This window comes from Salmo trutta, chromosome 29 (assembly GCF_901001165.1).
Source record: "Salmo trutta chromosome 29, fSalTru1.1, whole genome shotgun sequence".
In the NCBI taxonomy this organism is placed as follows: Eukaryota; Metazoa; Chordata; class Actinopteri; order Salmoniformes; family Salmonidae; genus Salmo; species Salmo trutta.
The window spans coordinates 39,524,748-39,551,392 of record NC_042985.1 but is presented as its reverse complement, the minus strand read 5'-3'; the positions used below and the strand labels follow the sequence as shown (position 1 = coordinate 39,551,392).

General features: G+C 43.2%; 1 protein-coding gene across 3 annotated transcripts; it reads left to right on the top strand.

Moving 5' to 3' along the window:
* Positions 1-417: 417 nt before the first annotated feature.
* LOC115167603 (src substrate protein p85) lies at positions 418-25,823 on the top strand. Of its 3 annotated transcripts, XM_029722191.1 has the most exons (16): positions 418-552; positions 3,808-3,891; positions 4,143-4,216; positions 4,498-4,627; positions 5,317-5,427; positions 5,699-5,753; positions 6,476-6,586; positions 10,128-10,238; positions 11,521-11,631; positions 18,132-18,242; positions 21,662-21,717; positions 21,807-21,876; positions 22,002-22,273; positions 22,672-22,822; positions 23,591-23,659; positions 23,859-25,823. In XM_029722191.1, exons 2-16 carry the CDS (start codon positions 3,808-3,810, stop codon positions 23,993-23,995), a joined length of 1,653 nt encoding a protein of 550 aa, XP_029578051.1. In that variant the 5' UTR covers positions 418-552; the 3' UTR covers positions 23,996-25,823. The 3 variants fall into 3 exon arrangements, with proteins under 3 accessions (XP_029578051.1, XP_029578053.1, XP_029578052.1); XM_029722193.1 differs by lacking the exon at positions 6,476-6,586; XM_029722192.1 differs by lacking the exon at positions 18,132-18,242.
* The last annotated feature ends 822 nt before the right edge of the window (positions 25,824-26,645 follow it).

Sequence of the window (26,645 nt, the reverse complement as noted above, 5' to 3'; positions counted from 1 at the left end):
AGTTGTTTTGAACTCAGCAAAATAAGAGTATTTAATATATATATATATATACATATATATATATTATTATAACATTTCGAATTACAATATAATAACAACATAAAAACACAGGACATCACTACACGTATATTTTCTCTGAAGAAACATAAAATAACATTAAAAGTAAAAAAATAAAATCACAAGAATTGACTTTCTAAAGTTAAAGTACCGCAACATAAAATAAAGGCCAGGGGTTTCAGTTGTACAAAGCTATGACAGAGTTGTAAGAATACAGTGTTTTTGTTGTTGTTACTGACACATTTTAGAGATTTTATAAAATATTGGATTTCAAGGAAAAATGTATTGCATTTGGGGACAACATTTTCGGCAAAAGAGGAGTCCTCTGTCCAGCTCTATGAGAGCTGCGTCACTCCCCAAGCAGGAAGTGGGATATTGGGAGAGCCGGAAGAGAGCTCGCCAAAAGGAATATTCTATCACACCCCGAGGACTGTCAAGAGGTGCATTATTTTCACATCTCAAATATATTTTTGACAGCAGGGAATTTTCATAAAAGTAAGTAATTGAGATAAACATATAAGTATCTCTAACTACTACGCGCTCGAGCTCTTTGTAGGATGGAATGCAGGATGAATTAAAAAAAACAGTTCGAGCTTGACTAGTGCCTGTGGCTAAGTCATTTTCGAGACAAGCCACAGCTAGCTAACTGGAACAGGAAATACTATTACTATTTTATGTTTAGTAGCTAGAATCTAGCTACGATGTGCTTCACTTGTGTCATTTTCTAATATAAATATCTCGTTCTCTGTACCGTCTTTTCTGATTACACTGTTAAACCACTGCAAATTAAAATATGTCGCAAGGTTTGGTAAAGATCAGCAATCAAGCAAATGCTAATAATGTAGCTACTTTACAAGCTATGTCCATGTTATTTGTTTGTAATCTCTCACATGTGCCTTTGACAAGGCAGCACATTTGAATGTCTGTTGCTGCTGCATTGTCCCTGTACAGTTGTCCAGTCCAGCTACAGAACGCGGAACTACTAGTTAACTACATTATGAATACACAGCTGCCTGATTTTTTTTTTAATTCTTTTTTTTTCTTTTTTTTCTTCTCTTCTTTCTTCTTCTAGCTAACCAATTGTCTTGCATTTGTATCATGGACGTAGCTTTTCGAACTAAACGCCCGATCTACAGTCATGGCCAAAAGTTTTGAGAATGAGACAAATATTAATTTCCACAAAGTTTGCTGCCTCAGTGTCTTTAGCTATTTTTGTCAGATGTTACTATGGAATACTGAAGTATAATTACAAGCATTTCATAAGTGTCAAAGGCTTTTATTGATAATGACATGAAGTTGATGCAAAGAGTCAATATTTGTGTTCACCCTTCTTTTAAGACCTCTGCTATCCACCCTGGCATGCTCTCAATTAACTTCTGGGCCACATCCTGACTGATGGCAGCCCATTCTTGCATAATCAATGCTTGGAGTTGGTCAGAATTTGTGGGTTTTTGTTTGTCCACCCGCCTCTTGAGGATTGACCACAAGTTCTCAATGGGATTAAGGTCTGGGGAGTTTCCTGGCCATGGACCCAAAATATTGATGTTTTGTTCCCAGAGCCACTTAGTTAACACTTTTGCCTTATGGCAAGGTGCTCCATCATGGTGGAAAAGGCATTGTTCGTCACCAAACTGTTCCTGGATGGTTGGGAGAAGTTGCTCTCGGAGGATGTGTTGGTACCATTCTTTATTCATGGCTGTGTTCTTAGGTAAAATTGTGAGTGAGCCCACTCCCTTGGCTGAGAAGCAACCCCACACATGAATGGTCTCAGGATGCTTTACTGTTGGCATGACACAGGACTGATGGTAGCGCTCACCTTGTCTTCTCCGGACAAGCTTTTATACGGATGCCCCAAACAATCGGAAAGGGGATTCATCAGAGAAAATGACTTTACCCCAGTCCTCAGCAGTCCAATCCCTGTACCTTTTGCAGAAAATCAGTCTGTCCCTGATGTTTTTCCTGGAGAGAAGTGGCTTCTTTGCTGCCCTTCTTGACACCAGGCTATCCTCCAAAAGTCTTCGCCTCACTGCGTGCAGATGCACTCACACCTGCCTGCTGCCATTCCTGAGCAAGCTCTGTACTGGTGGTGCCCCGATCCCGCAGCTGAATCAACTTTAGGAGACAGTCCTGGAGCTTGCTGGACTTTCTTGGGCGCCCTGAAGCCTTCTTCACAACAATTGAACCGCTCTCCTTGAAGTTCTTGATGATCTGATAAATGGTTGATTTAGGTGCAATCTTATTGGCAGCAATATCCTTGCCTGTGAAGCCCTTTTTGTGCAAAGCAATGATGACGGCACGTGTTTCCTTGCAGGTAACCATGGTTGACAGAGGAAGAACAATGATTCCAAGCACCACCCTCGTTTTGAAGCTTCCAGTCTGTTATTCGAACTCAATCAGCATGACAGAGGGATCTCCAGCCTTGTCCTCGTCAACACTCACACCTGTGTTAACGAGAGAATCACTGTCAGCTGGTCCTTTTGTGGCAGGGCTGAAATGCAGTGGAAAAGTTTTAGGTGGATTCAGTTCATTTGCATGGCAAAGAGGGACTTTGCAATTAATTGCAATTCATCTGATCACTCTTCATAACATTCTGGAGTATATGCAAATTGCCATCATACAAACTGAGGCAGCAGACTTTGTGAAAATTAATATTTGTGTCATTCTCAACTTCTGGCCATGACTGTACGTGTGTGGTGGTGCTGACAGCCTTCAATACTATTACTACTCATCATCAGTGTGCAATACAAGAAGGGACTTTTGTGGTGAACTTGGAATAGCTAGAATAGATTGGTTAGCTGACATCACGAAAACAATGCGCACGTTTCAATGGGTCCGAAATCCGCGAATAGTTTTGATGCTGGAAGGCCAGATCCTAAGTGGCTCGTTTCAGCTAGTTTCATATTGTCCTCAACTTGATACCATGTCTTGTTTTGAGGTATTTGGATGGATTTCACATCAGTACAATGGCTAAAATTCGCTACCTAGCTAACCAACAACTGTAACGATGTATGTGAGAAACAAGTGTTCATTGTGCAATGTATTTATGTTTTCAACTAACATTGGAGACGATATCATTTACATGTTGTCAACATTCTAAGCCAACCCCGTCTGTTTTGTCCCATAGTTGTGCACACGTCGGTTTTGTAGCTAAACAACTAACCCGTCTATGGCCACACCCCTTTCTTATTTTATACGTTTTTTTTTTTAAGGGGCTTTGCTATATATGGGGTGTGGTATGTCACAACTGTGGCAGACGGAAGACCATCATTATGTTGTTACAGAGAGAGTCCCATGTTGTAACGGGGTGCATCCTCCCTCCTTTTTCCCTCTCGGAATGAATGGAGCCACATCGTGTACTACCAGCTCATTGAACACAGATCATTGAACACAGTCTTGTGCTGAGTTAGGTCTTAGTTAAAAGTGTCCCTTCTCGCTGAGACTTGAGTGCTGGATTTTGGCCAAAGGCAACCTCAAAGCCCCATCCCAGCATTTGAAAAACGTCTTACTGGTTGATGATTATTATTAGGTTATTCAATTGTCTGCTGATGTTTTATGACATTCAGATGGGTTTCAGGTCCTATCAAATTCATAGGAAGATTAGAATATCGATATACCAACAAAATGTTAGAAACTAACAGCTCACAGGAAAGTTGGGGCGATCATTTCCGGCTGTCACATTATCGGACATAAGTAGCTAAGTGTGTGTATGTTTGAGCGTGCGAGCCAGTATAACCAGTGTATTCTCCCCAGATGTGGAAGGCAGCAGCAGGTCAGTCCGTCACCGTGGCAGTGGATGACGGAGGTGACGACTGGGAGACAGACCCAGACTTTGAGGTAAATCAACCATGGTAATGAAGTCCGGTTTCAGTCCAGAGCAAGGGATTTTTTTCACCTGTTTCTGCTATTTTATTAACACCTCACCATCTCCTCTCCTTACCCTGTGCCCACTAAATCTCTTTCTTTGACTATTCCTCTTCCTCTCCATATTCCTCTGCCTCCCCTCTTTCCCCATTATACCTTTCTCTTTCCCTCCCTCTTTCCTCTCCTTCCCGCTGACCCCTTGCTCCTTGTTTCCGTGCTAACAGAATGACGTTTCAGAGAAGGAGCAGCGGTGGGGGGCCAAGACGGTGGAAGGCTCCGGTCACCAGGAACACATTAAGTGAGTACTACTGCTGCCTTCATCATCCTTATCATCAACAACAGTTTTCATAATCAGCGTCAGTACCATTTCAAACATGATCATTTCAACTTCATTGTAATCATGATCTTCACATTGTCTACCTGTCGATGATTTTTCATCTTTGGTCATTTCATTATTCAGTTAACTTTAAAAAACTTTTTTTTTAGGATAGTCAGTAAACCACAGTGGAGCCCACAGTTATTTTTACCCCATTATTTCTCTCCTTCCTCCCCATCTTTTCCCTCCTACCCCCTCTCCAGTATCCACAAGCTGCGTGAGAACGTGTCGTCGGAGCACAGTGACCTTAGGCAGAAGGAGCAGGCCGCCATGCCCAAAGCCTCGGACGGCTATGGGGGCAAGTTTGGGGTGCAGCAGGACCGCATGGACAAGGTGAATGGTGACCATAGTAATAGAATTACTAGAACGGAAAATGCCCCTCAGACCACAGCAATTTGATTATATTTTTATTTTGGTGACCACATCTGTAGAAAAGCTTCTTATCCAATGATTCAAAGCCCGGGACCAACAACTGATCACTATTACAACAGTCTCCAGAGGGAGCGTGGGAACATTATTTTGGAATGGAATTAATTTAACCTGATTGGCATAACATTGGCAATTGCATTTTTCTTCTGCTGATATGTTAACTTTTACAAACACACACACACACAAATGTTGCCGTGCGTTGACTGTGATTTGTGGCAAAAGCAGCTGAGCTAATCATTGCTGTTTGAGTCTTATTGTTATCCACAATGCTCTAGCCCTCTCTAACTATCTCTCTCTCTCTGTTTGTGTGCACTGTTTTACTGTTTGTGTGTGCGTGTATATATATGTGTGTGAACAGGGTGTGACGGTGAGCAGGCAGGGGGCCATTTGACCCCCCCCCCCCCCCCCTCACTCTGCCTGCACACTGGTCAGTGTGTTGTGAATGTTATGACCCATCACTGTTTACCCCACTCTGTGTCTGTGTGTGACCCAGCTGTCAACACCTGATCAAACCACTGCATACCCAGCAGTCAGCCTCACACTGTTTGCATTTATTCACCCCTCTCTCCCTCTGTCCATCTCTCTTTCTCAAGTCTGCGGTGGGCCATGAGTACCAGAGTAAGCTGTCCAAGCACTGCTCTCAGACAGACACATCCAAAGGCTTCGGGGGGAAGTTTGGAGTGCAGGGCGACCGCGTCGACAAGGTACGGTCACATTGGGCTCTCATGGTCAGTTCACATGGTCAGGAAAAAAAACTCCTGACCCAACTCATCACCACACAGCGATTTTAGGTCTGAATGCTAACTTAACAATAATACATTTTGAGTTAGTGCCCATCTCTCAAGTTATGTCATTTAGATGAGAATACTTGAATAGCATGAAAAGATACTGGATGATGGTGCTGAGTAATGCTGCATTCTCCTTTGGCTGATTACTTTGTTAACTTCAACATGGAGATCTCCTCTCCCTTTTCAGTCCGCCGTCGGGTTTGACTATGCCGGGAAGACTGAGAAACACGCGTCGCAGAAAGGTGATTTTACACGGTCTGTTAAAACGGGCAAACAACACAAGTTGAACAGGTCAATGTTTTATCTCTGGGTAGAAGTTGCACAATTAGCTCTGATCTAAGATCAGCTCACGATCCTTAGTCCCCACAAGTCCTAACTGTATCCATCCGGGGGTAAAAGGCCAAACTGACCTGAGCATTCTGAGTACAACCTAGTTGTTTAGACACTTCACATAGTTCAGAACTGTCTGCTCTGTAAACCATCTGGATGTAATAGTATCTGGCCCAGCCAGACCTTTATGGTATAAGGATGGGTGTGAGTGGCATCCGATGCTGTGTGAGTGAGTATGCTCTTGGCTCTCAGTGCTCCCCACTCCAGCTGCACTCCTGTGATTCCATGCTGTGACCACTATTGTTCCTCACCCCCCCTTTAGTTGATAGCGCTATGTGCTCAATTCCAAATGAACCCCTACCTCCTACTGCCTAAGACACTTGATCTAAAATGACTACATAAGTGTAAGCAAGATGACAACAGCTCCACCTTGCCCTCTGATAGGCTTTACCCATATTGCTCACACCTATTCTATTAAACACTCAGATTCTGAATTTTACACCAGACCTACTGTACATGAAGTGCCTAGATGGTATGGACTAGGGGTTGATTTTGGATTGAGCATTCATCACTGCAGCCACCAATCCCTGCTTCTTTCTTGACCTTTGACCCCTCCCCTTGCTTTGATGTGCAGACTACTCCACAGGGTTTGGGGGGAAATATGGGGTGCAGGCAGACCGCGTGGACAAGACTGCAATGGGCTTTGAATACCAGGGCAAAACAGAGAAACACGACTCCCAGAAAGGTTTGTGTAGCGAGTAATACACACACCATTTGTGCATGGACACACCCACACATAACTTTTGCCATGTTGTGCACGAATGTAAGTTCCAGAAAGGTTTGTGTAGCATAAAATGAGTACACACACACACACTGAGGGCAAAGCAGGGAAATACAGTCTGTCCTGGTGTCTCACACACATATCCACACACGCACACTGTTTATAAAGGCAAAACCTGCTACAGAGGATGTATCATTGCCTTGCTGTACCCCCCTACCCACGCAAACACCCGCCCACGCTCTGTGTGTTTGTGTGCAGGTCAAGGCCAGGCACGTTGATGACTGAGCTTTTTACTCCTTGGTTACATTATTTTACAGCAGTGGTTGGCAACCCTGGTCCTGGAGAGCTACAGGGTCGTTCCAACAACTCAGTGTGTTTTTGATTTCACCTCATTTTAACGTTGTCATAAAAAACACACGTTAAACTTAATAACAAATACGTTTTCCCATCTCAAGAGGTTACATAAAAAAATGACTATTAAGTGTCAAATAAAGTAACAGGGTTGACCGCAACAGGGTTGACCGCAACAGGGTTGACCGCAACAGGGTTGACCGCAACAGGGTTGACCGCAACAGGGTTGACCGCAACATGGAAGCTTATGTGCAACGGGGAGGGGAAATTGAATGCAAGCTTCACCAAAATAAATGACATTGTTAAAAGATTTCTGGCCTGTCTGTGTAACAGGGTTGACGTGCCTATTGGATGTTTAGTGTTTCTTTAAAAAAATGAATAGTTTCACCATATTAAAACGAGAGTTCTCTTCACGTAATGGCGTTAACCTTAAATTGAGGGACAGGCGTACAGTACCAGTCAAAAGTTGGCACACCTATTCATTCCAGAGTTTTTCTTAATTTTTACTATTTTCTACATTGTAGAATAATACATCAAAACTAGGAAATAACACATGGAATCATGTAGTAACCAAGAAACTATTAAGCAAATCAAAATGTAATTTCAAATTTGCGATTATTAAAAGTAGCCACCGTTTGCCTTGATGACAGCTTTGCACACTCTTGGCATTCTATCACAACCAGCTTCATGAGGAATGCTTTTCCAACATTCTTGAAGGAGTTCTCACATGCTGAGCATTTGATGGCTGCTTTTCCTTCACTCTGCGGTCCAACTTATCCCAAACCATCTCAATTGGGTGGAGGTCGGGTGATTGTGGAGGCCAGGTCATCTGATGCAGCACTCCATCACTCTCCTTGGTCAAATAGCCCTTACAAATCAAATCAAAGTTTATTTGTCACGTGTGTCAAATACAACAGGTGTAGACCTTACAGTGAAATGCTTACTTACAGGCTCTAACCAATAGTGCGAAAAATAAGGTGTGTGTGTGTGTGTGTGTGTGTGTGTGTGTGTGTGTGTGTGTGTGTGTGTGTGTGTGTGTGTGTGTCGGTAAGTAAAGAAATAAAACAACAGTAAAAGGACATTTGAAAATAACAGTAGCAAGGCTACATACCAACACCAGTTAGTCAGGCTTATTGAGGTAGTATGTACATGTAGGTATGGTTAAAGTGACTATGCATATATGATGAACAGAGAGTAGCGGTAGCGTAAAAAGAGGGGTTGGTGGGTGTTGGGACACAATGCAGATAGCCCGGTTAGCCAATGTGCGGGAGCACTGGTTGGTCGGGCTAATTGAGGTATTATGTACATGAATGTATAGTTAACGTGACTATGCATATATGATGAACAGAGAGTAGCATCAGCATAAAAGAGGGGTGGGGGGTGGCACACAATGCAAATAGTCCGGGTAACCATTTGGTTACCTGTTCAGGAATCTTAAGGCTTGCGGTAGTAGAGAGAACAGTCTATGACTGGGGTGGCTGGGGTCTTTGACAATTTTTAGGGCCTTCCTCTGACACCGCCTGGTGTAGAGGTCCTGGATGGCAGGCAGCTTTGCCTCAGTGATGTACTGGGCCGTACGCACTACCCTCTGAAGTGCCTTGCGGTCGGAGGCCAAGCAATTGCCGTACCAGGCAGTGATGCAACCGGTCAGGATGCTCTCGATGTTGCAGCTGTAGAACCTTTTGAGGATCTCAGGACCCATGCCAAATCTTGAGGTGTGTTTGGGGTCATTGTCCTGTTGAAAAACAAATGATAGTCCCACTAAGCTCAAACCAGATGGGATGGCGTATTGCTACAGAATGCTGTGGTAGCCATGCTGGTTAAGTGTGCCTTCTAAATATTCTAAACAAATCACAGACCGTGTCACCAGCAAAGCACCATCACACCTCCTCCTTCATGCTTCACGGTGGGAATTACACATGCGGAGGTCATCCGTTCACCTACTCTGCATCTTACAAAGACACGGCGGTTGGAACCAAAAATCTCAATTTGGACTCATCTTCTAAAGGACCAACCGGTCTAATGTCCATTGCTCGTGTTTCTTGGCCCAATCAAGTCTATTCTTCTTTTTGGTGTTCTTTAGTAGTGGTTTCTTTGCAGCAAGGCTGGTAACTCTAATGAACTTATCCTCTGCGGCAGAGGTAACTCTGGGTCTTTCTTTCCTGTGGTGGTCCTCATGAGAGCCAGTTTCATCATAGCGCTTTATGGTTTTTGCAACTGCGCTTGAGGAAACTTTCCAAGTTCTTTGAAGAATCTGAAATATAAAATATATTTTGATTTAACACTTTTTTGGTTAGTACATGATTCCATATGTGTTATTTCATAGTTTTGATGTCTTCACTATTATTCTACAATGTAGAAAATAAGGAAAAGCCCTGGAATGATTAGGTGTGTCCAAACTTTTGACTGGTACTGTACATTTAATGACTAATCACATGAAATAAATTATCTTCAGAAATTACGTTGTCAAAGCAACAAAATGACGAGGACTACAGTGATGGTGAAACTTTGGTACATTTTTATTTTAAGTGGGTTTAAATCTTCCTAGAAGTGACAGGGTTGACGGTGGAACATATCAAAAGGCTGAATTTGGCTCTTTAGCAAGCCTTTATTCATATCAAAAAATGTATTAATTGAAGCCTTTAAAGTATTAATTTAATTGTCCATGTGGTCTATTTTAAAGGGCACTTCATTTAATATAACAGGCATTTAAAATTCAATATTTGTGCACAATTTCTACTTAATAGGCACTTATTTTGTGGAAAAACCTGACAGGGTGTGCAGGCTTTAGTTTCCGGCCCCATTTAGTGCTGGGCTGGAACAAATACCTGCACATCCTGTAGTTCTCTCAACCAGGGTTGAAGCCCACTGGTTTACAGTGTTGCAGTGTTCTTGCTAAACATTAGGCTGCCAAATTCATGGCTTTGTTGTGCTTTAGCTTGATCAGCTGCTGTGCAGTTCCAGCTAAACATGGTTTTTGGACTGTATGTCAGTGATTAACACTTGCCTGTGTATATAGGATATAGAATGGGTATCCAGATGATACCTTGACTGAACTCTGAATTGTCTGCCTTGGGGTAAGCCCAACTATTTTTTCCCCCCTATGATTAACTATATCTGCTATTTTCCTAAACATTTTCCCGGGTATCAACAGATTACACCAAAGGTTTTGGCGGGAAGTTCGGAGTGGAGACGGACAAGGTGGACAAGAGTGCCTTGGGCTTTGAGTACCAGGGCAAAACAGAGAAGCACGAGTCTCAGAAAGGTGTGTCCTCCTTTGTCACGCATATACTAGGCTTGGGCGGTATCCAGTTTGTCATATCTTGTGCCGTACCAGGATATTCAGTAATACCAGCACTGAACACAAGGAGCACTGTTTTCAAACCCCACTGATACTCTGTAATCCGAAAGGTTAGAAATGCTAACAAGTACATGTAAAATCCCATAGAGAATGCTAACTAAATGCTAACGAGCACATTGCGAACTTTGACCTAAACTATACAAGTGACAAAAAAATGCTACTCACAGTTTGCTGCACCCACAAAACAAATATTAGACAGCAGGGCTCTTGATCCAGGTGGTGATTCTCTGCTGTTACCAAGTGACTGCGTGATTTTGGAGGAAGTTAGCCAGATAGCTAAATTATCACTTTCAATGCACAACTGCAGAGCATTTAGCATATTTTAGACAGTTAACTTAATAGTTATCAAAATTTCTAGCTGGCAAACATTTAGTTATGAATTCCATACTGTAATTAGATCACCTGGAGCATGCTGCACAACAGTGAGTGACTCACAAGGCGCCGATCTCGTTGTTCTGTGCTTGTAAACAAACACCACGTGACTTCGGGACTACTGGTAAGCTTCATAATGAAAGATTGTGACAGGTGAAATGAAGAATGTGATCAATCAAATGGATTTATAAAGCCCCAAATATTCATATTTATTAAAGCACAAATGGATTCAATGATATTGAAAAATCATCCTGTACCTCCCCGAAGCCTTAAGCACACACACATACACACTTTATTTTCTGTTGTGCCTGTGTAACAAGTGGGATGAGGCAAGACAGTGTGGGGTCGTAGATATCTGACAAGTATGTACTACGCCCCCTTCAGCTCTGATCAGACTTGTTTCTCTCTCTCCTACAGTGCCCCAAATATCCTAAGAGCTAAATAGTTCTGCTTGTAGGATCTTGTTTTCAAGCTCTCCCGAAGGCCTGGAAACATGTTGCCTTATCATTAGCTTTTCCTTCCTGATTACGCAATCCCAGGCTGAAGGTATCAGCTGGTATCAGAGGGAGGGACAGGTGACCTTCCATTGTTACCCAAACTGCACCAAGGCAGTATTTACAGCCCAGGTGTTGAGATGGTGGCTCTGACATGTGTCCCAGAGGGCCTCCACAGTAGCCATTTTGTAGTGTAGAATTGTATCAAATATGTTATCCGGTATTGTACTGTATGCCAATCAGCCATTGGAATTATCCAATTTGGGCCTACCTACTTTGCACTTTAGTATCCATGCTAATATTCTCTGTGCCCTTGACAGATTACGTGAAGGGCTTTGGTGGCAAGTTTGGTGTGCAGACGGACAGACAGGACAAGTCAGCCGTGGGATGGGACCACCAGGAGAAACTGCAGCTCCACGAGTCGCAGAAAGGTACCCGTGTTTGACCTGTGATTACATGCATTTTATTCCACCTAGCCTTAGTAGCAGGAAAACACACACAGCAATTGTGTTCACATCCTAACCCACCCAACACTCACTTTTTACTATGGTGGTAATTTTGTGGTTTTACTATTGAGTCAATGAGGTTGAAGTACTTCCTTTGTCTGGTGGCATGGCATCTGCCACAGGATTATAATAGAGGAAGTGAGAACAGATAGAGCTAGACATAAGGAGGACTGATCAGTCCAGCACTCAGGCTGGATTTACTGGATGTGCAAAGCACCTTGGTTCTTTTGGTTTAAGTTGTTGACAAAGTTTTTCATTTGCTGTGTGTATTATGTACTGTAATTCTATATGTTTCTATTCTGTATGTGTGTGCTTTTATATACTGTATGTAGTAATGCAGTATCGCTATGTGTGTGCGCATACGTCTTTGTGTGTGTATGTGTGTTAGGCCTGGACACGTGTGTGTGTGTGTGTGTGTGTGTGTGTGTGTGTGTGTGTGTGTGTGTGTGTGTGTGTGTGTGTGTGTGTGTGTATATATCACACACATAGTTGAAGTAGGAAGTTTACGTAAATCTTAGCCAAATACATTTCAACTCAGTTTTTCTGAGTTGAAAAATTCCCTGTTTTAGGTCAGTTAGGATCACCACTTTATTTTAAGAATGTGAAATGTCAGAATAAAAGTAGAGAGAACTATTTATTTCACCTTTTTATTTCTTTCATCACATTCCCAGTGGGTCAGAAGTTTATATACACTCAATTAGTATTTGGTAGCATTGCCTTTAAATTGTTTAACTTGGGTCAAATGTTTCGGGCAGCCTTCCACAAGCTTCCCACAATAAGTTGGGTGATTTTTGGCCCACTCTTTCTGACAGAGCTGGTGTAACTGAGTCAGGTTTGTAGGCCTCTTTGCTCGTACACGCTTTTTCAGTTCTGCCCACAAAGTTTCTATAGGATTGAGGTCAGAGCTTTGTGACTTTGTTGTCCTTAAGCCATTTTGCCACAGCTTTGGAAGTATGCTTGGGGTTATTGTCCATTTGGAAGACCCATTTGCGACCAAGCTTTAACTTCCTGACTGATGTCTTGAGATGTTGCATCAATATATCCACATAATTTTCCTTTCCTCATGATGCCATCTATTTTGTGAAGTGCACCAGTCCCTCCTGCAGCAAAGCGCCACCTCAACATGATGCTGCCACCCCTGTGCTTCACGGTTGGGATGGTGTTCTTCAGCTTGCAATCCTCCCCCTTTTTCCTCCAAACAACGATGGTCATTATGGCCAAATTAGTTATATTTTTGTTTCAACAGACCAGAGGACATTTCACCAAAAAGTAAGATCTCTGTCCCCATGTGCAGTTGCAAAACGTAGTTTGGCTTTTTTATGGCGGTTTTGGAGCAGTGGCTTCTTCCTTGCTGAGTGGCCTTTCAGGTTATGTCGATATAGGACTTGTTTTACTGTGGATATAGATACTTTTGTACCTGTTTTCTCCAGCATCTTCACAAGTTCCTTTGCTGCTGTTCTGGGATTGATTTGCACTTTTCGCACCAAAGTACGTTCATCTCTATCCTATGAGACAGAACGCGTCTCCTTCCTGAGTGGTATGACGACTGCGTGGTCCCATGGTGTTTATACTTGTGTACCATTGTTTGTACAGATGAACGTGGTACCTTCAGGCGTTTGGAAACTGCTCCCAAGGATGAACCAGACTTGTGGAGGGCCACAGTTTTGTTTTCTGAGGTCTTGGCTGATTTATTTAGATTTTCCCATGATGTCAAGCAAAGAGGCACTGAGTTTGAAGGTAGGACTTGAAATACATCCACAGGTACACCTCCAATTGACCCAAATTATGTCAATTAGCCTATCAGAAGCTTCTAAAGCCATGACATGTTTTTCTGGAATTTTCCAAGCTGTTTAAAGGCACAGTCAACTTAGTGTATGTAAACTTCTAACCCACTGGAATTGTGATGCAGTCAATTATAAGTGAAATAATCTGTCTGTAAACAATTGTTGGATAAATGACTTGTGTCATGCACAAAGTAGATGTCCTAACTGACTTGCCAAAACTATAGTTTGTTAACAAGAAATTTGTGGAGTGGTTAACAAACGAGTTTTAATGACTCCAACCGAAGTGTATGTAAACTTCCGACTTCAACTGTGTTTATTTGTGTATTTATTCATATATAATTTATTTATTTATTTTATTTCACCTTTATTTAATCAGGTAGGCCATTTACAACTGCGACCTGGCCAAGATAAAGCAAAGCAGTGCGACACAAACAACAGAGTTAATCATGGAATAAACAAACGTACAGTCAATAACACAATAGAAAAAGTCTATATACAGTGTGTGCAAATGGCGTGAGGAGGTTAGGCAATAAATAAGCCATAGTAGCGAAGTAATTACAACTTAGCAAATTAACACTGGAGTGAAAGATGTGCAAGTAGAAATACTGGTGTGCAAAAAAGTAAATTAAAACAATATGAGGATGAGGTAGGTAGATTGGATGGGCTGCTCAGATAGCTGATGCTTAAAGTTAGTGAGGGAGATATGTCTCCAACTTCAGTGATTTTAGCAATTACTTCAAGTCATTGGCAGCAGAGAACTGGAAGGAAATGCAGCCAAAGGAGGTGTTGGCTTTGGGGTTGACCAGTGAGATATACCTGCTGGAGCGCGTGCTACGTGTGGGTGTTGTTATGGTGACCAGTGAGCTGAGATAAGGTGGAGCTTTACCTAGCAAAGACTTATAGATGACCTGGAGCCAGTGGGTCTGGCGACGAATATGTAGCAAGGGCCAGCCAACGAGAGCATATAGGTCGCAGTGGTAGGTGGTATATGGGGCTTTGGTGACCAAACGGATGGCACTGTGATAGACTGCATCCAGTTTGCTGAGTAGAGTGTTGGAGGCTATTTTGTAAATGACATCGGCGAAGTCGAGGATCGGTAGGATGGTCAGTTTTATGAGGGTATGTTTGGCAGCGTGAGGGAAGGATGCTTTGTTGCAAAATAGGAAGCGGACTCTAGATTTCATTTTGGATTGGAGGTGTTTAATATGAGTCTGGAAGGAGAGTTTACAGTCTAGCCAGACACCTAAGTATTTGTAGTTGTCCACATATTCTAAGTCAGAACCATCCAGAGTAGTGATGCTGGTCGGGCGGGCAGGTGCGGGCAGCGATCGGTTGAAAAGCATGCATTTTAGTTTTACTAGCGTTTTAAGAGCAGAAGCTCGTTTGGAGGTTTGTTAAGTGTCCAAAGAAGGGCCATATGTATACAGAATGGTGTCGTCTGCGTAAGAGGTGGATCAGGGAGTCACCAGCAGCAAGAGTGACATCGTTGATATATACAGAGAAAAAAGTCGGCCCGAGAATTGAACTCTGTGGTACCCCCATAGAGACTGCCAGAGGTCCAGCCAACAGGCCCTCTGATTTGACACACTGAACTCTGAGAAGTAGTTGGTGAACCAGGCGAGGCAGTCATTTGAGAAGCCAAGGCTGTTGAGTCTGCCGATTTTAAGAATGCGGTGATTGACAGAATCGAAAGCCTTGGTCAGGTCGATGAAGATCGATGGTGGTTATGATGACGTTTAGGCATGAAGCAATCACAGGTGTTGATTGGGAGAGCTAGCTAAGACAACGGGTAAGACAACAACAGCTAATCAGCTAAGACAGCAACAACAGGTAAAATGGCGATGAATGGGCAGAGGGTCAGTTAACTACACACAGGGCCTGAGTTCGAGGCTGGGGCCGACAGATAAGCAAAATGGAGTACCGTGATTAATGAACAGTCCAGCAGGCATCATCTATGTAGCCAAGTGATCATAGGGTCCAGTGAACAGCAATAGACGAAACAGGGAAGCCGCTAGGTTGTCGTTACTATGCTAGCAAGCGGCAGACAAGGCGTTAAAAAAAAGGTTAGCAGGCCGGGTCTAGTAGAAGCGTCTGCTCCGACGTCCGGTTGAGGGCAAAACGGATGGAATTATGTCGTCAGACCAGTCGTGATAGAACGGCGGGGCTCCGTGTTGACAAAAGGTCCAGGACAGTTGGCAAAAGAGGTATTGTAGCTGGAGTAATTTTGTTTGCTAGCCGGGAGATGGGACAAGGGCGTTAGCCACTATAGCCACTCTGTAGCAGCTAGCTAGCAGCGATGATCCGATGCAAATGTCCTGAGCTTACGGCAAGAATCCGGTGGTGTAGTGGATTCTAGTCATGTTGGTGAGGAGTCCGAGAGGCATCAGCTGTGTAGCCGAGTGATCATAGGGTCCACTGAGCAGGCCGGGAGATGGGCCTGGCTCAAGGCTAGCTTCGGGACTGGGCCGCTCGGTGGCAGCTAGCTAGCTGCGATGATCTGGAGTAATGGTCCAGGGCTTACGTCAGGTATCCGGTGTTGTCGTGGAGAAAAACAGTCCGATATGCTCAGATTGGCAGGCTGGCAAGTATTATCCAGGCTAAAAGCGGCTGATGTCTGTGCTAAAGATAAAGGCCGCTAACAATGACTAAATAGCTAGTTGCTAATTAGCTGGTTAGCTTCTGATGGCTAGCTTCTGATGGATGTTCTGGCAATAAGGTCTAAAAATAGCAGATCCGTATCACATTGGGTGAGGCGGGTTGCCGGAAGGTATATTTTAATTTAAAAAAATGGAAAAATAGTTTTTTATTTATATACTGCTCAAAAAAATAAAGGGAACACTTAAACAACACAATGTAACTCCAAGTCAATCACACTTCTGTGAAATCAAACTGTCCACTTAGGAAGCAACACTGATTGACAATACATTTCACATGCTGTTGTGCAAATGGAATAGACAACAGGTGGAAATTATAGGCAGTTAGCAAAACACCCCCAATAAAGGAGTGGTTCTGCAGGTGGTGACCACAGACCACTTCTCAGTTCCTATGCTTCCTGGCTGATGTTTTGGTCACTTTTGAATGCTGGCGGTGCTTTCACTCTAGTGGTAGCATGAGACGGAGTCTACAACCCACACAAGTGGCTCAGGTAGGGCAGCTCATCCAGGATGGCACATCAATGCGAGCTGTGGCAAGAAGGTTTGCTGTGTCTGTCAGCGTAGTGTCCAGAGCATGGAGGCACTACCAGGAGACAGGCCAGTACATCAGGAGACGTGGAGGAGGCCGTAGGAGGGAAACAACCCAGCAGCAGGACCGCTACCTCCGCCTTTGTGCAAGGAGGTGCAAGAGGAGCACTGCCAGAGCCCTGCAAAATTACCTCCAGCAGGCCACAAATGTGCATGTGTCTGCTCAAACGGTCAGAAACGGACTCCATGAGGGTGGTATGAGGGCCCGACGTCCACAGGTGGGGGTTGTGCTTACAGCTCAACACCGTGCAGGACGTTTGGCATTTGCCAGAGAACACCAAGATTGGCAAATTCGCCACTGGCGCCCTGTGCTCTTCACAGATGAAAGCAGGTTCACACTGAGCACATGTGACAGAGTCTGGAGACGCCTGGAGAACGTTCTGCTGCCTGCAACATCCTCCAGCATGACCGGTTTGGCGGTGGGTCAGTCATGGTGTGGGGTGGCATTTCTTTGGGGGGCCGCACAGCCCTCCATGTGCTCGCCAGAGGTAGCCTGACTGCCATTAGGTACCGAGATGAGATCCTCAGACCCCTTGTGAGACCATATGCTGGTGCGGTTGGCCCTGGGTTCCTCCTAATGCAAGACAATGCTAGACCTCATGTGGCTGGAGTGTGTCAGCAGTTCCTGCAAGAGGAAGGCATTGATGCTATGGACTGGCCCGCCCGTTCCCCAGACCTGAATCCAATTGAGCACATCTGGGACATCATGTCTCGCTCCATCCACCAACGCCACGTTGCACCACAGACTGTCCAGGAGTTGGCAGATGCTTTAGTCCAGGTCTGGGAGGAGATCCCTCAGGAGACCATCCGCCACCTCATCAGGAGCATGCCCAGGTGTTGTAGGGAGGTCATACAGGCACGTGGAGGCCACACACACTACTGAGCCTCATTTTGACTTGTTTTAAGGACATTACATCAAAGTTGGATCAGCCTGTAGTGTGGTTTTCCACTTTAATTTTGAGTGCGACTCCAAATCCAGACCTCCATGGGTTGATAAATTGGATTTCCATTGATTTATTTTTGTGATTTTGTTGTCAGCACATTCAACTATGTAAATAAAAAAGTATTTAATAAGATTATTTCATTCATTCAGATCTAGGATGTGTTATTTTAGTGTTCCCTTTTATTTTTTTTGAGCAGTGTATATGTGTGTATGCATATATATATATGTGTGTATGCATGTATATATGTGTATGTGTGTGTGTGTATATGTGTGTATTTATGTATGTGTGTGTATATATATATACATACATATATATATATATACACACACACACAGATTTGTTTATATATATCTGTGTGTGCATATCTGTCTATATATGTGTGTGTGTGTATGTATCTGTCTATATGTATGTGTATATATAGTTTGTGTGTCTCTATATGTTTTGTATTGTTTCAGACTATAAGCGTGGGTTCGGAGGGCAGTATGGGGTAGAGGTGGAGAAGCAAGACCAATGTGCCCTGGGTTATGAGCACAAGGAGAGGCTGGCCAAGCACGAGTCTCAGCAAGGCACAGAACACACCATCCCTCGTTTTCTTTCCAAAGTTTATTCTCCTTCCTTTTGCCCCTAAAGCGCCTTTGACCTTTACCCATCCTAGTTCCCCCTTCAAAACATCACCCCTACTGTACAAACCTACCCCCAGGGCTGGAAGATATTGACACAAAGTAAATTAATCACCAATCGCAATAATATACAGTACCAGTTTGGACCTTCTCGTTCCAGGGTTTTTCTTAATTTTTACTATTTTCTACATTGTAGAATAATAGTGAAGACATCAGAACTATGAAATGACACATGGAATCATGTAGTAACCAAAAAACTGTTAAACAAATCAATATATTTTATATTTGAGATTCTTCAAAGTAGCCACTCTTTGCCTTGACAGCTTTGCACACTCTTGGCATTCTCTCAACCAGCTTCATGAGGTAGTCACCTGGAATGCATTTTAATTAAGAGGTGTTCCTTGTTAAAAGTTCAATTGTGGATTTTTTTCCTTAATGCTTTTGAGCCAATCAGTTGTGTTGTGACAAGGTAGGGGTGATATACAGAAAATAGCCCTATTTGGTAAAAGACCAAGTCCATATTATGGCAAGAATAGCTCAAATAAGCAAAGAAAAACGACAGTCCATCATTACTTTAAGACATGAAGGTCAGTCAATATGGAACATTTCAAGAACTTTGAAAGTTTCTTCAAGTGCAGTCGCAAAAACCATCAAGCGCTTTGATGAACTGACTCATGAGGACCGCCACAGGAAAGGAAGACCCAGAGTTACCACTGCTGCAGAGGATAAGTTCATTAGTTACCAATCTCTGGAATGGCAGCCCAAAGAAATGCTTCACAGAGTTCAAGTAACAGACACATCTCAATATCAACTGTTTAGAGGAGACTGTGTGAATCAGGCCTTCATGGTTGAATTGCTGCAAATAAACCACTACTAAAGGACACCAATAATAAGAAGAGACTTGCTTGTGCCAAGAAACACGAGCAAAGGGCATTATACTGGGGGAAATCTGTCCTTTGGTCTGATGAGTCCAAATTTTAGATTTTTGGTTCCAACCGCCGTGTCTTTGTGAGACGCAGCATAGGTGAACGGATGATCTCCATGTGTGGTTCCCATCGTGAAGCATGGAGGAGGAGGTGTGGTGGTGCTTTGCTGGGTGCTTTGCTGGTGACAGTGTCTGTGATTTTAGAATTCAAGGCATTCTGCAGCAATATGCCATCCCATCTGGTTTGCGCTTAGTGGGACTATTATATGTTTTTCAGCAGGACAATGACCCAACACACCTCCAAGCTGTGCAAGGGCTATTTGACCAAGAAAGAGAGCAATGGAGTGTTGCATCAGATGACCTGGCCTCCACAATCGCCCGACCTCAACCCAATTGACATGGTTTGGGATGGGTTGCACCGTGGAGGAAGGAAAATCAGCCAACAAGTGCTCAGCATATGTGGGAACTCCTTCACAAGCATTTTGCTACACATGTGGTTAGCAGATGTTTTTGCGAGTATGTGACCAATAACATTTGATTTTGATTTGAAGTCTGTTGGAAAAGCATTCCTTATGAAGTTGGTTGAGAGAATGCGAAGGGTGAAAAGCTGTTTTTTTATTTTTCATAGTTTTGACGTCTTCACTCTTATTCTACAATGTAGAACATTTTAAAAATGTAATAAAACCCTTGAATTATTGTCAACTTTTTTCACTGGTACTGTACATAGACAGGCAGACATACATATACATATACACGTGCATAGTTAAACACACACACTACTTGACCTAAAGTATGAGGACACCTTCTTGCCGAATATCAATTTTCCAAAATCATGGGCATTAATATGGAGTTGGTCCCCCCATTTGCTGCTACAACAGCCTCTACACTTCTGGGAAGGCTTTCCACAATATGTTGGAACATTGCTGCTGGGATTTGCTTCCGTTTTGCCACGAGCATTATATAGGTCAGGCACTAATGTTGGGTGATTAGGCCTGGTTTGCAGTCGGCATTCCAATTCATCCCAAAAGTGTTCAATGGGGCTGAGGTCAGGGCTCTGTGCAGGCCAGTCAAGTTCTTCCACACCGATCTCAACAAACCATTTCTGAATGGACCTCGTTTTGTGCACGGGGGCATTGTCATGCTGGAACGGCCATGGACCTTCCCCAAATTGTTGAAGCACAGAATTGTCTAGAATGTAATTTGTATGCTGTACCGTTAAGATTTCCCTTCACAGGAACTAAGGGGCCTAGTCCGAACCATGAAAAACAGCCCCAGACCATTATTCTTTCTCCACCAAACGTTACAGTTGGCACTATGCATTGGGGCTTGTAGCGTTCTCCTGGCATCCGCCAAACCCAGATTCATCTCTCGTACTGCCAGATGGTGAAGCGTGATTCATCACTCCAGAGAACGTGTTTCCACTGATCCAAAATCGGCGAGCTTTACACCACTCCAGCCGATGGTTGGCATTGCGCATGTTGATTTTAGGCTTGTGTGGGCTGCTCAGCCATGAAAACCCATTTCATGAAGCTCCAGATGAACAGTTCTTATGCTGATGTTGCTTCCAGAGGCAGTTTGGAACAGACTGTTTTTATGTACTATACGCTACAGCACTCGGCGGTCCCTTTCTGTGAGCTTGTGTGGCCTACCACTTTGCGGCTGAGCTATTGTTGCTCCTAGACGTTTCAACTTCACAATTACAGCACTTACAGTTGACCGGGGCAGCTATAGCAGGGCAAAAATTTGACGAACTGACTTGTTGGGAAGGTGGCATCCTATGACTGTGCCACGTTGAAAGTCACTGAGCTCTTCAGTAAGGCCATTCTGTGGACAATATTTGTCTATGGAGATTGCATGACTGTGCTTCATTTTATACACTTGTCAGCAATGAGTGTGGCTGAAATAGCTGAATCAACTAATTTGAAGGGGTGTCCACATACTTTTGTATGTCTATAGATAGAACATAAACTTGTAGGATCCTAGGATATAATTAGTATTATAAATGCATATAAATACATTCCTTTTGGACATTCCTATTGTATGGTAACATAACCCCTATTCAGAAATTTTAACATAAACCCAAGTAGGCAACAATGGCTACAGATTTTGGCAGAAGAGAGAGGTAGTGTGAATATTGTGGAATACTGACAGCTGGCAAAATACTAATCAGTGCACTATTTCGCGATACCAACAAATACACAATGCATTGCCCAGCCCTACCCTTCCTCCATTCTAAGCTTTTTATTTTTTTTATTTTTATTTGATCCCCTTTTCACAGGTCTGCATGCCATGCGCTTCATTCCTTTTTTACTTTATCCCTTTTCTTAAATTTAAGCGATGGTCCCCCCCCCCCCCCAAAAAAAGATCACTTTACAGGTGAACTATCACTTGAATCTGTGAATAAAAGGCACACTAACTATTTATTCTCCGCTGTTTACAGACTACTCCCATGGGTTTGGAGGGAAGTTTGGCATCCAGAAGGACAGAATGGATAAGGTACCTTGTCTCTATACCTAATATCTGAAGACTGGGGATTTCTCATCTATTGTGTGTAGTTACTCTCCTCCCTCTCGTTTGAATGGCAGAGTGCAGGTAACTTTGAAGATGTGGAGAAACCAAGACCTGCCTACCAGAGGACCAAGCCTGTGGAAACTGGTAAGTAACCACAAAATCAGCGTGTGTGTGTAAATGCGTGATATGTTTGTCAAGATCATTGCAGAATAGGAACTTGAACCACTGGTTTGATTATGATCTGCCCTCCCTGTGTCATCCCTCCCTAGCCGGGAGCAGCACGGGCAGCATCAAGGCCCGCTTCGAGAACATCGCCAAGCAGAATGAGGAGGAGGACAAGAAGCGGGCGGAGGAGGAGAGAACTCGCCGCCAGGCCAAGGAGAAGCAGGAGCAAGAGGAGGCGCGGCGCAAGATAGAGGAGACAGCTAAGGCTAAGCCTGCCTCCCCGGCTTCTGAGACCATCCCTACCATTAGCCCTACCCCTCCTGCCAAGCAAGCCTCACCTTCGTGTGTACCTGCAGCCGCTGACCCAGTCTACCAGGTGAATGACAACCGGTTCCACCAATCACTGCACTCCCACAAATGCCTGTTTGCTTAACATGCGCATCACTTTTTTGCTAGGAGTTAGTTTGCTGAGTAAAATATGGATGAGTACATCCTTCAAAATTGGATGACTCAGTCCTTCTTGCAGTTAAGTGACATTGGCGTGAACAAGGATGGTCTGATTTTTTTCCCCCAATGCTGCAGTCCTCTTCTCGCTTTTACTTTGTGACTTTGACTTTCCTTCCTTCCTTACCATGCTTTCTGTGATATTTTCATAGAGTAAAAAAAATAAGGTAAAGTCCCAAAAATTGAAAAACATTCATAGTTAAGGAGGAATTTGAATTGACCCAGGGGTTAGGAGCTGTTATCTGACTGTGTCTCTGCTGGCTGTGTCAGGACTCTGGTGTGTACGAGGATCCTACAGCAGCGGAGAATGGGGAAGAGCTGTATGAGGCGGAGCCCATCTCCCGGCCCTCTGCCGAGCAGACGTATGAGGAGCCTCCAGCCCAGGAGGAGGCACTCTACCAGAGTCCTGACGAGACAGGAGGTGAGAGAATGAGAGTGAACGAGAGGGGAGGAGTAGGACATGCCATATGCTGAGTCACTGTGAACTCCATTTCTAACTTTGCTGTTTCTCGTTAAAAAAAAAATGGTCTGAAAGAACTGACCAGGTGAAAGCCAGCCTAATGATGAGCTTCTTTTTTCACCTGTCAAGTCTTTCCAATCACTGCAAATTAAGGGGAGATGATGAGAAAAGGACATAATTTTAAGTGATTGAGCCATTGGGAGAATCTTGATTGGATTCGCTCAGTTCCTTGCGTCCTCTCCTCGATTACCTTTGACCTGAGGAGGGGAAGAGAGGAAATGTGGTACCAAATGCATGAAATGACTCTCCTTCTACAGTAGCGCGTATTCAGGCAAATTACATTTACAGAGGAGGAATCCCAAAATATGTGTAAGGTAGTAAAAACAGGAGAGCTAGTGCCAGACATTTTATTGACAAAAAGATTACTAGAGTATTTTTTTATGGTGTGCATTCGTTCATCCTACGTGAAAACAACAGCTGATTCAAAGAGGGTGTGGCGCATTACAACACTTGTCCCGAAAGGATTCACTTAAGTATCCTCGGCTGGAAAAGGCTATCAAGGAGAGGCGCATACTCCTCTGTTCAACTATTAATGAATTGACACTCCTACATATGGCGACCACTTATCGGTTTCCGGGTCATGAGGGAGAGGAGGACGGAGGAGTCAAGGAGAGGACCGTATTTTTCCCAATTGACAATCTCCCCTTGTGTTTTGTCTTTTCCCTGCAGACGTCCAGACATATGAGTACGGTGAGGACTTGGGGTTAACCGCAGTGGCCCTGTATGACTACCAAGCAGGTGAGTGGAGGCAAGCCCTCTATTGTCTATACTTTGATCATCACATCTATCAAAGCCCTAATTTTTAAAAATCAATATCTCACAATTACCCCAAAAATACAATAATTCGGACACATTCATGATATACACAAACCCTTTTGACATTCTTTATAATATGAGGGAATGTAAAGTCAACTGATATGGAATGTCTGCCTTCCAGCTGGTGATGACGAGATCTCTTTCGACCCTGATGACATCATCACTAACATTGAGATGATTGACGAGGGCTGGTGGAGGGGCGTGTGCCGGGGTGCCTACGGCCTCTTCCCAGCCAATTACGTTGAGGTTCGGCAATGAGCCCGCCTACTACACCAAACAGTCTCTCTCCCCATCCCTCCATCTCTTCTGATTCCTCTCTTTTTCTCGCGCTCTGTCATTCTGTTGATCACGGTGCTTCTTTCAAGTGTGCTCGACATTCTCAGGTCTTTCAGCAGTCCCTGTCTTTCTCCTTTCTCTCGCTCCTCTCCTTGGGAGGAGGCTTCAGCCTGATAAAGGACTCAGAATAAAAGAAGATTCACGGACAAACACTCACCCTGGCTCTGCTACGCAATCGAGAGAGATAACGAGAGTGAGCGGGTGAGCCCTGCTATGACAGAAAGGCCTTTCATGGTAAAGCAAGTCATCAGAAAAACACTACTCCCATTATAATGGCTAGTTATATTCTTGGTTTTCTATAAGATGCCAGGCACTCTTGCTGCTTTGCCCCACTTGCACCAGTTAGTTCATTTACTTTAAATTTACTTTGACATGTATTCAAACTTCCACGGTATCGATTGAGACCTGGCTGCTACAGTATCACTCGCAGTATAGATATTAACATCACCAAAGATGGAGATCACGGAGGTGACGTAGAAATTAACCCCATGCTTTATGTGCATATAGTGACGTTGTGGTCCTCTTTTTAAGAATGCTTAAAGTAACTTTTAGACCAAGTTTGGAACTAGCATGATGACAGAACACTGGAAATGTATTATGTTTTGATTAAAAAATGGCACTTCTAGAAGTGGTTTGACGATGATTGGTGTGCTAGCACTTTGGTTCAGTTTGGTAATAAAACAGACCAGTAGTGAATTGATTGGTGTGTAACTGAATTTGTGTAGCTGGTTCGGAGAGAACTCTGAGCTGCGGTGATTTCTTTCTCTTTGGAACACTGTTGTTTGCTTTAGTCAGCGGAGATCAGATAACACTAAGAAACCGACTAGGGATGTTTTTTGAGGATGTGTTATTGAAAACAGTAAGTTTGCTTAGGGTTACCCACTTTTTTGGTGTAACGCCTGCATTTGCTTAATCAAGGGGCAAATACGATCACCGTAGATGTTGTGAACCTCTGTTGCTGCTTCTAGTCTCCTCCTTTTCTCATTGTCATGAAAGAAGACACCAGAAAGCAGTAGAAGAAAATAAATAATGTAGTTGTCTTTCTTTTTAATCACCTGCCCATAGTCCTGCGGTAGATCATGTCAGATAGGATGCTGAAAGTAAATGATGTACAGAAACAAACATGTTTTTATGATGCTCTGAGAAATATATTGAGTAGGAAAATAATCTGTATTTCAAATCCCTGCCCTCGCTGCGTGTTCGATGTAGACAAGACCTGTATATTTTGTCACAGGCGTGATGTTACGCTGCCTGTGACAGGAGTCTGTCACGTGTTCTATGTCATGTCTGTAGTGTGTTCATGTACTGTGTGTGGGACTTGGTATATTATTATGTCTGGGGCCACATTGACATCCGTATCATGACCAACATGTACTGTTGACTGAGTGACTGCAGAGTGATATTTATCTATAGGTGGCTATAAGTACTAAAATAATACTCAGTAACAATATTGAGCTATAAGGGGGATTTTGACTGTGATTGTTTCTAAAACGCAGAGTGTCATCGGTTAAAATAATCAATCTCACCCCAACGTCACGGCGATCTAATGCAGTAGTGTAGCTTCAGTAGGTGTGTGGGTGAGTGGGGATGGGATCTCTCATCAAATAAATTCTTTGGGGTTTTATAATAATAAAGTGACCTTTATATTTGTTTCTTTTTATCTGTACTTCTGCTTGCTCAAGTCACCACATTACCTGCTTGTTCTTTTTTTTGTAAGTAAATAGTTTAAATAAACAATGTATGGATAGTATTTTGGTTACTTCGCTTCATCTTTACATCTGCTATCAACATCCTGAAATGAACAGCTTCTGTATAACACATCCTCAACCTTATGAAGGTGCGTAATGGGCTTTGCAGGCATGGGTCCCTTGCGCGCGCTGAATAAATGTAATTCAACCACTGAAACCCTCCCACTTGTGGAGTTTTCATTCAATAGGGTTTTCAGTACATCTATCTTAAGCCATTCCTTTAAATACAGTGTACCTTTTTTTTCTGAATTTTGGCAGCAGACTCAATGGAATATATCGAGAGAATGGGTTTAGAATATTAGGGGTCAATGAATGAAAGCCATCTGAATATATGCATATTTGTCTCTTCCAGCACCAATTGGTAGATTTCAAAATACTCTGATCTTGTATATTTATTCAGGGTTAGGAAAGTATTTATGAATCATAAAAAGGTTTTGAGAGCCTTTTATGCATGAAAGAGAAGTGGTTTGATTCTTTCTGAAAATTACCACATTCTGTTCTTGGACCCATGGTGATGTTGGAAGATTGGTGTACATACATTTGAAGTCAGAAGTTTACAGACACTTAGGTTGGAGTCATTAAAACTTGTTTTTCAACCACTCCACAAATATCTTAAACGATAGTTTTGGCAAGTTGGTTAGGACAAGTAATTTTCCCAACAATTGTTTACAGACAGATTATTTCACTTGTAATTCACTGTATCACAATTCCAGTGGGTTAGAAGTTTACATACACTAAGTTGACTGTGCCTTTAAACAGCTTGGAAAATTCCAGAAAATGATGTCATGGCTTTAGAAGCTTCTAATAGGGTAATCGGCATAATT